This window comes from Euprymna scolopes, chromosome 44, assembly GCF_053919585.1.
Source record: "Euprymna scolopes isolate OS-2025 chromosome 44, ASM5391958v1, whole genome shotgun sequence".
NCBI classification, from domain to species: Eukaryota; Metazoa; Mollusca; class Cephalopoda; order Sepiida; family Sepiolidae; genus Euprymna; species Euprymna scolopes.
Window position 1 is genome coordinate 6,218,982 of NC_136525.1, and position 15,265 is coordinate 6,234,246.

General features: G+C 32.6%; 1 protein-coding gene across 1 annotated transcript in view; it reads left to right on the forward strand.

Annotated features, from left to right (window-relative positions):
* The window catches only part of LOC145268655 (nucleoporin NUP188-like), a 568,258-nt gene that overhangs the window by 451,399 nt on the left and 101,594 nt on the right, over positions 1 to 15,265 (forward strand). The window contains exons 22-24 of the mRNA XM_080124140.1: positions 4,734 to 4,821; positions 7,108 to 7,181; positions 13,040 to 13,154. Of these exons, the coding sequence (XP_079980266.1) occupies positions 4,734 to 4,821; positions 7,108 to 7,181; positions 13,040 to 13,154 (277 nt within the window). The remainder of the gene's footprint in view (positions 1 to 4,733; positions 4,822 to 7,107; positions 7,182 to 13,039; positions 13,155 to 15,265) is intronic.

Genomic DNA, 15,265 nt, shown 5'->3' on the forward strand with positions numbered 1-15,265 from the left:
ATGATATAGGCTCAGCTATTTCAGAACCTATGAGGAGGCAACTCTCACACAAACAAACAAAGTGACTTTTATAGAATAGTAAACGTATCTACTATGTGTGAGTTCCTTCTTAATAGGCTCAGCTGTTTCGGAACCTATCTTTTGCAAATTTCACGCAAAGGTAATTTATATGTCTGGCAGTGTTCTTAGATATGTTTGGCAGTGTTCTTCAGTATGTTTTGTACGGAAATTTATCTGACACCTTTTTTTTTTTTTTACAAAGGCATCACCACATTATCAAGGCCCAGAGGCCACTCAAGGATAAGGGTTAAAGAGTGTACAGTAGAAGTTGGTCAATATAGTAATCATTAGTAATGAAAATTTGGTAAATTTAATAACTTATATGGAACGGCTCATCAAGAACTTATTTACCTTAGACTTGAACACAACCATATTGTAGTCAGCTGGAAAGCAGGAAAACGGAAGACAATTCCACAGGCGTGCAGTTCTAAGAAAGAAGCTTTGTTCATGGAATCTACGTTTAGGTTTAGGCACAGATAAAGAGTGGGGGAAATTATTGATAGTGTTTACAGCTAGACGAGTGTTTCTTGTGAAAGTTTGGCGAGGGGGGACCATAGATTGAAGCTCAGTTGAACACTTTCCATGAAAATAACGATACATCAGAGACAAACTCGCAACATCTCTTCTGTGAGATAGAGGTTGCAAGGAGGAGAAAAGGACATCTCCTACGAGGCTACGAAGTCTATTTTGAACTCTATCAAGGCAGGACAAGTCCTTTCTAGCAGCTCCTGCCCAGATGTGGCAACAGTATTCCATCCTTGGACGTACCTGGCTCTTATATAGGTAGAGAATAGTATCAGCAGTGAGATATCTACTGGATCGATAGAAAGATCCCACCATTTTTCCAGCGGCCTTGGCAACAGATTTGATATACGTGTTCCATTTAAGATCAGGAGTAATGGTCAAGCCCAGAAGCTTGTCAAAACTTGAGGCCTCCTGAAGACGAGAGCCATTCATTTCAATTGATGACAAATGTGAATTAGAATGTTGATGATGTAAAGAGAGAAGCTTGGTTTTAGATGCATTAAAAGTAACCAGCCACTCCTTTCCCCATTGTACTACGTGCTCAAGATCAGAGGAGAGAGAATTGGAGAGAACTTGGTCGTTTACTGTCTTAGATGTGGTACCATAAATGGTAGTGTCGTCAGCATAAATGTCTACAAATGATGTAAGGATATGATTTGGAAGATCATTAATGTAGATCAGGAAAAGAGTTGGGCCCAGGATGGATCCCTGAGGGACACCGGCATTAATACTGTGAGCTTCTGATTTTTGCCCCTCAACTACTACTCTTATGAACCTATCAGAAAGAAATGATTAAATAATTGAGAAGACTTTTCCAGCTATACCATAGCTAGCGATCTTATGAAGTAAACCTTTATGCCATACCCTATCAAAGGCTTTAGATATGTCAAGAGCAATTGCCCTAGAATATTGCCACCGTCGAGAGATTTGCTAATCCTATGCGATATAACTGTAAGGACATCTGCTGTAGATCTAGCAGAACGGAAACCATATTGAGTGTCACTAAGAAGGTTATTTTTGTTGAGATGTTTGATTACTTCTGTATTTAACACAGATTCTAGCAACTTACTCATGACGCACAGGAGACTTATTGGCCTGTACTGAGAGGGGGATGAGCGATCACCTGAATTCTTAAATACAGGGCATACTGATGAGATTTTCCAGGGAGATGGGAAACTATTCTCCTTAAGACAACGTTTAAACAGTTTTGTAAGTATGGGCGCTAGTTCAGGTTGAAGTTTTTTGAGTACTATAATTGGAATACCATCAGGGCCAGTTGCTTTACTGGAATCAAGGTTTTTGATTAGCTTGGCAACATCACGTGCAGATATACGTATATCACATAGCGTGTTTTCTGATACAGGAGGAAATATTGGGGGTTGGCGGTCTTGGTCGCAAAGGGTAGAATTAGCTGCAAAGTTCTTGACAAAGAGTTTGGCTTTGTCTGATGCTGACGAGATTACCTCAGGTCCATTGATAATAGTTGGGATGGAGCACACGCTTCTGTTCAGGATTCTGTTTGCTATTTGCCAAAACTGGTGGGAACCAAGCCGCTGCTCAGCTACTTTGGACTTAACAGATTGAGCATACAACTCTCTTGCGTTCCTTATTACTTTCTTACAATGGTTGCTGGCAGTCCTGAAAACGGCTTTAGTTTCCATACATCTATTACGTTTGAAGCAGTGGAAAAAGTGATTTCTGTGCGCAATGGCAGCAGCACATTCTGGAGAGAACCATGGCTGGCTGTTAGGTTTTTGCTGAAACTTTTTAGAGGGTATGAAATGGTCAATACCTACAATTAACCATTCAGTTAGGTCTAATACTATAGAGGACACATCCTTTTTAAACATGGAATGCAGAGGTAGATCAGATATAAATGTACGGAAGCTATCCCAGTCAGCCTTACTATTAAAAAAATCCGATCTTAAAAATAGCTTTTCTCTCTTAAAGATAAAAAAATAATTTTTACAAGGAAATATTTTACATACACCAGCAAGGGAGATAATAAAATTTCAGCAATTCATTTCTTCCTAAAAAAAACAGATTTATTATAATCTGGAGAGATAGCTTATCGAATGATCACCTGTTCAAGCCCAGGTATATCTCTCCATTTTATTTTAATTTTTTTTTTTATCAATGAGTTCAATTTATGATAAAAGGGATACCATTTAAAATCTCCGCAAATCATTTCTTTGTTTGCATATTGTAAAACTAAACATTAATCAGAAGTTACTTTTCCAGGGCATTCGTCGTCAAGCCCAAATATGATGTGATATAGCTGATGTGATATTGTAAACAAACACAGGAAATTTGATGAACGATATTTTTTTTTTTTTTGCAAGTTAGTCCCACGGGCAAAATATTCTTCGTAATATATAATAATCAATAGAGGATTGATTCTATAATAATACATATGCATTCTGCATAAATTAAAATATCATGTGTTTAAGTGTATTGTATGACTGGGCAACGCTGGGCTGCCAGTTAGTATATATATCTATATAATTATAACACTCCCATGACCTTGTAACGAGTGATGTAACCCACTTTCCGGTTTATGACATTCGGTTGCGCATACGCGCATAAACATTAACCCATAACAATGTAAACAAATAAACACAAATCGCTTCTTTTGCAGATTTTGACCTGCGCACTGAAATATTAACGTTATTATTTTGAAATTATTATTTAACATGCGAAGAGTGGGGGTGTTTTGCAACTATTCTTTATTACAACTATACTGTTGCTATTTTCGTACAACAACTTTAACCCGTTGACAAACATAAGAACAATTGTAGTAAAGCTAAGACTACTACTACTACTACTACTCTCTATCCATCCCTTTTCCTTCCTTCTTTTTTTATTTTTGTTTACATTTCTAGATACAAAATAGTTGTGTGAGAACGGTGAATTTGTTGACACATTTACTAATCTGTTTCAATATTAGTTTTGTTTTATTTATTTAGGTTTTATTTTTTTGCTTCAGGTTTTATCAACTATTTTTTTTTTTTTTTTTAGATTTTAAGTTTCTATAACTTGGTTGAAGGATTCCAATATGGGTTTTTCATTCTTATATTTCTCATCGGTATGTTCATGTGTGTTTTTGCTGCTAAATGATTTTCGTCGGCGTTCGATTCGTAGGAAAATCATGTTTACTTTTGAGCGATTATTCAGAAAAATAGTTAACTTTACACGAATAGGCAGGATTTTTTTTTTTCATGTTTGAGTGATCCGTCCGTAATTTTTTATTTTAATATATTTTCATAGAAATGGTTCTGTTATGTCAAAAAAACCTATTTTCTTTATGTCACAAGTGTCACACTTATACATGAATTCCATAGCTAATATAACATACTGACCCAACAGATCACAGGTAGTCTAGTATATATATATATATATATATATATATATATATACACTAAAATGGATACCCAGCTTTGCCAGGGTTGACATGAAGTTCGGTTTGACCACACCTGCTATACTAAGAATATTCAGCAGTTTTTCATTATTATATGTCAACTCCGTCGTTACCCCAACAAAAATTTCAAAAATAAAAGAACGAATAAAAAAACACGAAAATATAACATACTATGGGTGACTATATAAGCCTTCCCACCAAGCCAATCAGTATGAATTTTAGAATATAGCTGATGGGTATGAGTGGTCAAAATATGGGCTATATTTAGTTTTAATTTATGCAAAGGAAGTAAAAAAAAGTTGGGAGCCCTTTAGAAAAAAAAAAGGATTGCGATATCCCTGAATTTATGTGAAAATTTAATAATGGGTATTGGACATCATTCAAATTTCAGTTTCTTTGAAAGGAGGAGGGGGGCATAATATTAGCACAACTTTTTTATGGAAATCGCTCTAGACAAGGCATAAAGCGACTTTATGTAATGAACGAAAACAAATATGACTTCAAGGTTAAAAATCAACCAACCAACCAAACAATAGGTGTTAGATGGAAAGATTCTGACCTAGAAGGCAGCAATTCTTCCCTTTTTGTCAGAAATGTGAGAACAAAAGGACAAAAATATAAAGGAAGTGAGAGTTGGAGGAAAAGTTTAATTAATAAATTTTGTATTTTGTGAATCAGGTTTTCAATATTTTAACGTAGTTATTATCTGTTTTTTTTTTTTTGCTTGTAGATTTTCCGGACTAACGTCTCCTCCTCTGGATTTAATCGCTGTGTGTGTTGAAACTGTGACCCAAGTAGCACAGCAATATCCCCACAAAGTAAGTTTTGCAAATTTTTTTTTTTTTTTTTTTTTCTCTAGAGATGTAAGCTTTTCACTAAATGATGGAGATCTTATTTTATATATTTATTTATTTATTTATTAAAAAAAAAAATTTTTTTTAATTAATTTTTTTAATAATTAACAATCAAAGCAAACAAAAAAAACTACCTTAAGTTTAAAAAATATTTTTATTTATTTTTTTTAACTTTCAAGAAGTTTAAGAAAAAATATGTGAACGCTTTTTTGTTTTGTTTTTTTTGTGAAAGTTGAGATTGTTTAATTTTTTTTTTTTTTTTAAGAAAAGTTTAAAGATTTTTTTTTTTAATTTTTATTTTTTTTTAACTTTCAAGAACTTTAAGCAAAAATATGTGAACGCTTTTTTTTTTTTTTTGTGAAAGTTGAGATTGTTTGATTTTTTTTTTTTTAAGAAAAGTTTAAAGATTTTTTTTTTAAATTTTTATTTTTTTTATTCCTAACGTTTAAGCATTTGATTAGTGTTCAACTTGTTTCAGCGGTTCTTATTAGCTGGTGGTCGAGCTTGAGCCAACGTCACAGAAATCTGGTTCAAAAGCTGCATGAGTAGTTAGCGTGTAGGTGTATCAGAAGTAGCCATTAAAAATGATGATTAGAACTTTAATAATTCAACTTACTATCTTTCAAAGCTTAGTACTACTTGAAAAATGTAATTCAAACCGTAATTTTTTTTTTCAATTAAAGGAGCAAAAACCAAATTTAAAAAAAAAAAAATAACAGTTTTAATAGCAAATTATGCAATATTTGTTTTTTTTTAAGCGGTTTTCTTTTAAAAAAAAATATAAAGAAAATCAATATATTTTGACTTGCTTATAAATATATGTATATATATAAATGCCAAAAAATCACTTACTTAAAAAAAATATGCTATTAAATGGGTAGTTCCATTCTTCTTTGTTAAGAATTTATCCATATTCATATTTTAAATTCCATGTATTTTTTAAATAAAAGCATTTTTTAAAGCGAGGGTTATAGAAAATCGCATTTTCACATGTTTTACGCAAAGCTGTAAATAGCTGCTGCTAAAATTAAATTTATGAAGTACGGATTCATTCTAGAGACATAAATAATGTCTCTTTTTTTATTGCGTGTGTTAACCAAAATTAGTATTTTTCATCTTCTGTAGTTGAAAAGGATACGAACATTCACTTATAAGTTTTTCCCCTAGAACAAAAAATCCGCTTTGTTGATTTTTTAAAATTTTTTAAAATTCTTTTAATGAAATACACGAGTTTTTGATTGATATTGATATATTTTAAGACTTCTTTATCGACTAATTTTTTTTTTTTTTATATCTAAAAAGAGAAAACATTCAATGAAATAGAAATATTTGCCGTCAGTGTTTGGTATTTACTTGACCATGTAAGCATAACATGAGCTTTCATGTAAAAAAAAACAAAAAAATCTATGTGGTTTCAAAACAACAAAAAAAGTTTTACACTTTGGACTTTACAGGTAAATTTCCAAAAAACTATTTTTTTTTTTGTTTTAAATTAGAATATTTTCTTTATTGATCTTTTATCTTCAATTTGTGATATTTAAAACTTTGGTACATAAATTAATTATTAAAATTTTAATAGACATTTAAAAATGGGAGGGTGAATTTGAAAAAAAAAACGTTTCTCTAAAATATTATATTTAGTCTATTGGAAAGAGCATAAAATTTCACATTGACCCTGAAAATATCGTAAAAATTGAACCCATAGAAAAATTTTGATTGATTTTTAAAGTTTAAAACTTGAAAAAATTCTATTGATTTTATTACGTAAAAAAATGGCTGCATGAAGGCATGCCGGCATTTTGTAAACACTGTTTTAAAAAAAAAAAAAATATTTCTATTATTTTTTAAACAACTTTAATAGTTTATTTTGGGAATATATTTCATACAGAAAAAGAAAACCTCACTTTAAAAAGAGAAATTACGAGTTTTTTTATATTTTATTTGTAGTTTTCTGTTAGGGATGTCAAAAATTCCTCCAAATTTCTGATACACCTACTGCATGAGTACCTATGTATTTTTTTTTTATTATTATTATTTTACTTATTTTTTAATAAATTTACTTTTTATTTATTTTATTATTTTTTATTTATTTTATTATTATTTATTTATTTTATTTTGTATCTACATTTTTATTCAGCCGGTTTTAATATTTTGGAAATCAAGGGGTATAACTCTATTTTTCTACAAAATTGCTTCCCTTGAATTTCCTTTTTTCCTAAGCTTAGTAAAATGGTTTTATATCTTTTTAAGGTATGGCAAAATATGAAACAGACTGGCTTACTCCCTTATTTCACTGAACACCTAGGAAATGCCGACGTTTTTAGGTGAGAAAAAAAAATTTTTTTTGTTCATGGATGTTGTATTAAATTTTGCTTGTTGCTAGTAGTGATGAAATCAAAATAAAATGACACTAAATCTTATATCTAGAATCCTTTTTCCAATTTTAATTCTCTACTGCTACTCGATCAGGCTCGTTGAAGATACCGGTTTCCTGACTTAAAATGTATCAACCATTGAAGTGATTGTTTTTTTGTTTTTTTTTTCACTTTGCAAAACTCAATCATGTTCTGCAAAGTCAGAAACAACAATTTTCTTATACAAAATAATCAAAACAAACACCAAAAAGGTAAACTTGAAACATAAAAACTTTTACCAAAATGACCAGTTTTTAACATTAAATATCCTCGAAGGTGTTGATACGCGGTAAAACAAAACAACCAAACCAAACACCATGAATAAATATTTGAAGATATAAAAAATTTGGAGCATAACAACTTACACTAAAATTTGACATTACTTAACTCAAAAAACAGTTCATACGCCATAAAACCAAACAACCTATGCACGAATTCGATCAGGGATTTTAAAAAGAACTTTGTTTGTATCTAATGACTATGGTTAAAATTAATGTAAATCTGAAATATTTGAATTAAAAATCCTTTAAAATACTCAAAATGCATGATAGAACAATACGTGTCGCTCTAAAGAAAACCAACACTACAGCTTTATTTTAAAACGTATTGAATTCAGGTAGATTTAGAATCCTTAACTCAAATTCAAAATGGTACACATAAGGTGTTTACAGCTTCTCTTCCAGTTTTCGTCAAAATGTGCTTTATCTCCTTTTGACAGATTGATAGTTGCTTTTTCTTCTGATGAATTAAGGGCATAACAGATGAGTTAATTGATATAATAATTAAGTGATTGATTTTGTGCTACGAAACAGATACTGTCAAGAATTGTAAATGTCAGCTGAATTAAAGGAATAAATTATAAGATGGTCAACATCATGAACTTTGGAATATAGACTTTTATCATTCATTCATTATATATATATAATATCTACAGTAGAACCCTGAGATAGGGCATTAAAAATTAGTAAGTAAAATACAGTATAGTATATAATACACATGTATATAATCAGATAACATTATAAATAACACCTTAAGGTGGGGTAAATACTGTAACCAGGGTCCAGAAAAACATTGTATTCCATATCGTAACTTGAAAAGCCCATATCCTAGGGCTGCTGTATCCCGGGGTTCTACTAATATATATATATATATATATATATATAAAGCAAGATAAGACACAGATTAAAAATCAGGTGACAATCCTGATAGATATTACTTGAGGTAATACTTTCGGGGTGATCCTAGCCAAAAAGGAGAAGCTCAATATTTAAGAATAGAGCAAGATATAAGTTTAGTGGTTAAAGTTAAATTCTGAAAATCAAAAATATAGACACATATGAAAGGTGTGCAATAAGTAATGCCCCTGACCCACTTCCCATAGCAGTAGAGCAACGAAACTTGGCACAGTTATTAGTCTTTCTCTACATAGGTACCACCCAGAGTTATGTATTTCTCGCATCTTTTGATGCAGCTCTGGAGACCGTTTTTGTAGAACACCCCAGGTTGATCCTCCAATCACATGATTTCAGAAATCAAGGCTGCATCATCTGGGAAATGCTTTCCTTTCAAAAACAACTTCATGGCTGGGAAGAGGTGAAAGTCAGAGGGTGCAAGGTCAGGAGAGTAGGGAGGATTAGGAAGGATTTCATAACCACACGCCCGTGCTTCTGATCTTGCGACATGCGAGTTGTGGACCAGAGCGTTGTCCTGCAGGAGGAGGGTACCTTTGCTGATCTTGCCCCGCCTCTTGATTTTGATAGCTTCCCTTAATTTCCTCAAAAGTGAAGCATAATAGGCTCCTGTAATTGTGGTACCCTTTGCCAGGAAATCTGTCATCACTACTCCATCCTGGTCCCAGAAGACTGTGAGCATGACCTTGCCAGCAGAGGGCTGCACCCTTGCCTTCTTTGGAGGTGGTGAGTCCAAGTGCTTCCACTGCATTAACTGGGTTTTGGTCTCTGGATCATAGTGATGGACCCAAGTTTCATCCTGTGTAATCAGTCTTTTGAAAACCTTTGACTCATCTTCTTGGCACAATTCATCCTCAAGCACTCGATGCGTTCTCGCTTCTGGAATGGTGTGAGCAACCTGGGAATCCATCTGGCAGACACCTTATGCATATGCAAATGGTCATGAATGATAGTTTCCACAGTCCCTGTACTAATCTCGACATCTTGGGCTATTTGGCGAATAGTAATGCGCGGATCTTTCAAAATGGCAGCCTCAACTTGACGGACAGATGCCTCATCAATGGCAGAAGGGGGGAGGGCCAGGTCTGGGAGCTGTTTCCACAGACTTCCGGCCATGTTTGAATTCACGATGCCAGCATTTTACAAGGTCATATGATGGGGCATTATCACCATAAGTTTCTTTCATTTCATACAAAAGTCTCCTGTGGTGTGCGTCCTTTCAAATACAAAAACCGGATCACTGCTAGACATTCAACAGGCTCCATTTCACACCTGACTCGGTTCAAACACCTGTAAACCAAAAACCACAATTAGTTCAGAGCTGTAATTAGCCACATAACCTGTAAATCATTGCACATGCAAAATTTCAGCTAGATCAGACAACTGGAAGTGGGTTAGAGGCATTACTTATTGCACGCCCCTCATATATTCGAGTTAAGAATTTATTGCTTGACAAAAGGAATATATAGAAGGGGGTTATGTTAATTTCCTTAATCCATGGATTTTTCAATACTGAATTCTTAACTCGAATATATGTGCCTATATTTTTGATTTTCCGAATTTAACTTTAACCACTAAACTTCTATGAAAGAAATTAATAGGATAGGGAAATGATACATTAAAACTTAATTATTGATTAAATTATCATGTTAATAAGAATGAGGGTGAATACAATAAGGGAAATGGAGGAGGAAACCTTTTTAAGCCATGGCATTTCAAAGCTAAATCCTCGTACCCAATCTCCGTTCTACTCAATACCCCTCTTCCTTCACCTTTGAAATTATTCCTAGTGATCTCACTCCCCTTCCTTTCCATTCCCCTGAAATGTATGTAAAATCGGTGTTGTCTTCCTTGCTATAACTCTTGTATAATGCTGATTTTTTTTTTTTCTCTTTTTCTGATAAGAAGCATTGAGCTTTCAAATACCATGGCCTAAAAAGATCCCCGCCTCCTCATTTCCCTTTCACTCATTGTAATCACCCCCATCCTTATTGGCATGATAATATAATAAAGTTCTAATCTAACTTTATTTAGTATCTCACTATTTTTTCTTATAAATTCTTTATCGGGTAAAGCTTCATTTATTCAAACCGGTTAGCCCTTTCTCTCTTAAAAAAATCTTTTTTTTTTTTCTTTTTTTTTTTTAGTTAATTTTATATATATCTTTAATATAAAGCTGAACGTCTGTGTGTGTGTGTGTGCCTGGTCACGAATAGTCTCCTATATGGTTGACTATTATAGAAAACTGATAACATAATGAGAAGATGTATCGAGACACAAGAATGGGTATGTTTGATCTGGCATAATGATGATTCATTAAAATTTTGGGGTCTGCGTATGCACCTGGTCCACAAAGTATCGAAATAAAAAAATTAAAAATTAAAAAAAAATATTTACAAGTGTTTTTGATATAGATGTACATAATAATACTTTGATAAGTATGTTTAACTTAAATAGGGATGGTATAATAAAATTGTGGGGTCTGCATTTGCGCCTAGCCTCCATAGAATGGAAATAGGCACAAACTTTAATAAAGACTTTTCTTATCTTTCTGCGTAAGTATACTTTGATAATTATGCTTCACTTTGAAGAAATACGGTATAATAAAATTGTGGGGTGTTCGTTCGCGCCTGACCTCCATAGAATAGAAATATATCACAAAGTTTAACAAGGTTTTAATATATAGATCCACAGAATATTGTGATAAGTGTTTCAGTGTGAACAGGTATGGTATAATAAATTATGGGATTTATCTATTTTATTTTTACTTTCATCATATTTTACTTTGGTTTTGATACCCCCAAATTCGAAGCTATCTCTTTACAACCCTTCCTTTTCATAACCTATCATCTATATATATAAAAGCGAAAATTTATGTGTGTATGTGTGTTCGCTTTTTGTGCATGTCTTCAAAAGGCTTTTTTCTGGCGAATTCTTGAGGCCGTCGCTCGTTTTTAAAACTTTTTATATCACGTCTAAATGATAATATCTATGACTTAACAACGGTGGTCGCCTCTCTATTTAATTTGCCCAATTTTGAAACGTTAATTATTCAGCATTTTCAGATCGGCATGTGTTGCATTCGTTTTTCAGTATAAAAAAAAGCAAAACTCGATTCGAAAATCACTGGGCCACGGCCAGTGGTCTCTAGAAAGCTATGTAATGTTTGGTCAATGTCGGTTTCGTCATATCAGACGGTTGCTTTCATTTCGAGACACGACACTCCTCCTAATAAACAGGCAGCTGTTTTTTTCCAAAGTTAGTCAAAAACAAACAAACCGGTTTATTGACCTCATTAAAAACTGTCCCGCAGAAAATGTTAACTGCTGAATAGCTATCGCGTACCATCGCCGCATGTGCATGAAGCTTTTTTGTATAAAAAAACAAACCTCTCACTAGTACTTTCATAAATCAGAGTCCATTTTCTGTAGGCTGTTTTTGAACCCAGTCAACGACGGGTACTTTTGCTAGTATATATATATATATATATATATATATATATATATATATATATATATATATATATATACACACACTAGCCTGGGAGCCCAGCATTGCCCGGGTGTTGGAGGTGTATGCTGAGCAAAAAAACAAAAAGGGCGGTCATTTTTTTTTTTTTTTAACTTTGACCCCTATTATTACTCCTTAACATTTATTGTTTTGGGCTCAAATCAAGTTATTAAGTTAGATCTATGTCGAAAGAACATATCTAAAATTTTAAGTGTTTAGACCCAAAATTGGTGGAGGAGTTTGGTAGAGTTCTCAAAGATCAAATCGTTGAATTTTGACCCCTTAACAGCCAAATTTCTGGCCGAAAACCGATTACAAAGATTTTCCCAAATCTCAGTACCCTGGTATATCAAATTTCGAGTTTATAGACTGATAATTGACAGAGATATTATGTAGGGAAATGTACACACAGACAGACAGGCAAACATTTTTATTTATATATAAATCATTTGTTATTTTCAAGTTTTTAGTAATTCTGTTAAATTAAGAATTAAAGGAGATCATTTGTTATTTCAAGTTTTTAGTAATTCTGTTAAATTAAGAATTAAAGGGGATCATTTGTTATTTCAAGTTTTTAGTAATTCTGTTAAATTAAGAATTAAAGGGGATCATTTGTTATTTCAAGTTTTTAGTAATTCTGTTAAATTAAGAATTAAAGGGGATCATTTGTTATTTCAAGTTTTTAGTAATTCTGTTAAATTAAGAATTAAAGGAGATCATTTGTTATTTCAAGTTTTTAGTCTAATGTTGCTTTATGTAGTAAATGATTGAATGTAAGAAGACATGATTTTTTTCTGTGACATGTGACTATGATTTTGAGTTCTGTAGGAGAACTACATTTACAGATAGTAAATATTTGCTGTTTATTATGTGGGAGTAAGTATTTGAGAGAGTGAGTCAGAAAAGGTTAAGTGTAACATTTATTAAGCGTCGACAAAATGTACATATTCTTGCGTGAAAACACATTTACATAGGAATTGCCTCGTTTGGCTATCCTGTCAATAGTTACAAGGGGAAAAAATCGTTTCTATGTTATTAAAATATGTAGTTTTTTTCATCTGTCTTCAGTTCCAAAGGACTGCGCCCAGGAATGTATGGGACCTTTCTGGCTAGCTTTGAGTGTCCTCAAGGAAGATACCCATTGTCATTGGCTTTTCTGGACTTCATATCAACTCTTGTAACGGTAAGTATGTAAAATAAAAAAAATATTGTGCTTTTTGCTGATGAATCAACTTTTGATTTTATATGCCTGGCCTTTCTGCTTGTGCAGTGATAATAAATTTAAGTTTAAAATAAAAAAAAAAAAGTCAAGTATCATGGTTCAATTATCCTTTAAATAGAAACACTGGGTTTGTATTACTGTACATATAGATTCGAAAAAGTTGTCAAAAAAACAAATATATAACAAATAAATGTTATCAAAGGCAAGATAAGTTACTTTTCTACCTAACTGGATATATTTTTCGTGTTTTTATTCAATGTAACATGTTTATTCAGCTCGAAAATGGCGCCCGAAACTCTCTTTAACATGGTAAGTTCAGGAAAAGATGTTATAAATAATAAACTAGACAAAATACTGTTAGAAATTCGCTCATTATATGTTACCGTGACATAAGTTGACATATATTCAGTGTTTTTTTTAATAGTATTTTGTCTAGTTTATTATTTATAACACCTTTTCCCAAACTTACCATGCTAAAGAGAGTCTCGGGCGCCATTTTGAATTTTCCAATACATCGGTAAATACTGTATGTTTTTGGGGCTGAATAAACATGTTACATTGAATAAAAGCAAAAAAATGTATCCAGTTTGGTAGAAAAGTAACTTGTCTTTGATAATATTTATTTGTTATATATTTGTTTTTTGACAACTTTTTCGAATCTATGTGTACAGTAATACAAACCCGAAACACTTATCTTGAATGCACCTCTGTCATATCAAAGAACCCACTGTTGATCTTATATGCTGAGTCTTTCTGAATATGTAGGTATAAAGCTTGTCCAATGCACTTGAGATGTTAGGCTGTATAAAGGTGTTATCTTTGGCCAAACGCGCCTGTTCCTTCTTTGATCGGAGTTTTTCAATTATCGATACTTATCGAAGACATTCCAATAAAAAAAACCCTATCTAAGAACACTGCCAGGCACATAAAGTACGTTCATGTGAAATTTCATAAAAATAATCCCAGCTGTTTTGTAGCCAATAGAGACCAAACTCATACATGTGCACACAAACTTCCTTTTCTATAATAGCAGATATCAGGGCTCTATGGACAAATTTATCTTTAGTTGACCTTTGACAGCTAAACATTTTCGTTTACTAGCCAAATAGACAAGTTTGCCTGTTTCCCACCTGACTACAACTTGGATGTCTTCAAGTCCCACAAAAACAAAGTCCTGATAAACCGTCTCCGTAACCTTTTTTGTACCAATGTTCCTTAAATGGAACATAGTTTTCAACATACTATAGAAATTGTAATTTTACTTTAAATATAACTATAAGAATAATTTATTAAAGTTTTCATAAATCTGGAGTAAAATGAAGCTACTTTAATAGAAATAACTTATAAAAATTGAATTTAAAGCAAAATTACAATTTCTATAGTATGTTGAAAACTATGTTCCATTTAAGGAACATTGGTACAAAAAAGGTTAAGTAAGACACTTTATCAAATCTCCATTACTAATGATTACTACAATACTATCCCATAGATTACTGTACACGCAATAACCCTTATCCCCGAGTGGCTTCCGGGCCTTGATAAGTGATAACTACATGTAAAAAAAAAAAAAAAAAAAAAAAAAAAAGTAAAAAAAATGTTAACTATTTTTCTGTAAAATGTGCATATATTTTCTCAAACATAAAAACACATTTGTGAGGGGGGGGGGGGGGGGGGTGATCTATAGATTTTAATTTTATTGGCCGTTCGAAATCAATATTTATTTATTATTTATTACCCTAGGTGCCCGGCGTTGCCTGGGTGTTTGAAGGTGTGTGTTGAGCAAAAAAAAAAAAAAAAAAAAAAAATTTGGTAGTAGGAAGGCAGGATCGAACCCGTACCGCGAAGGAGGAAAATATGAAAAAAAAAAGAATGCCATCTTTGCTGTTGCGCCCATTGCCAAACCGGAAATGACATAGGTTTAAATTAAGGCTAGACAATCGAAAAGAGAGGATGACTTTCGAAAATATTGGCGAAAAAAAGCGATCCCTTCCTGTAGAAAAGTGCCATTTGAGGGTGAAGGAATTAATGTTTTTAGCCAATTTTTCGATATTCGTCGTCCGAAGGGTGGAGCT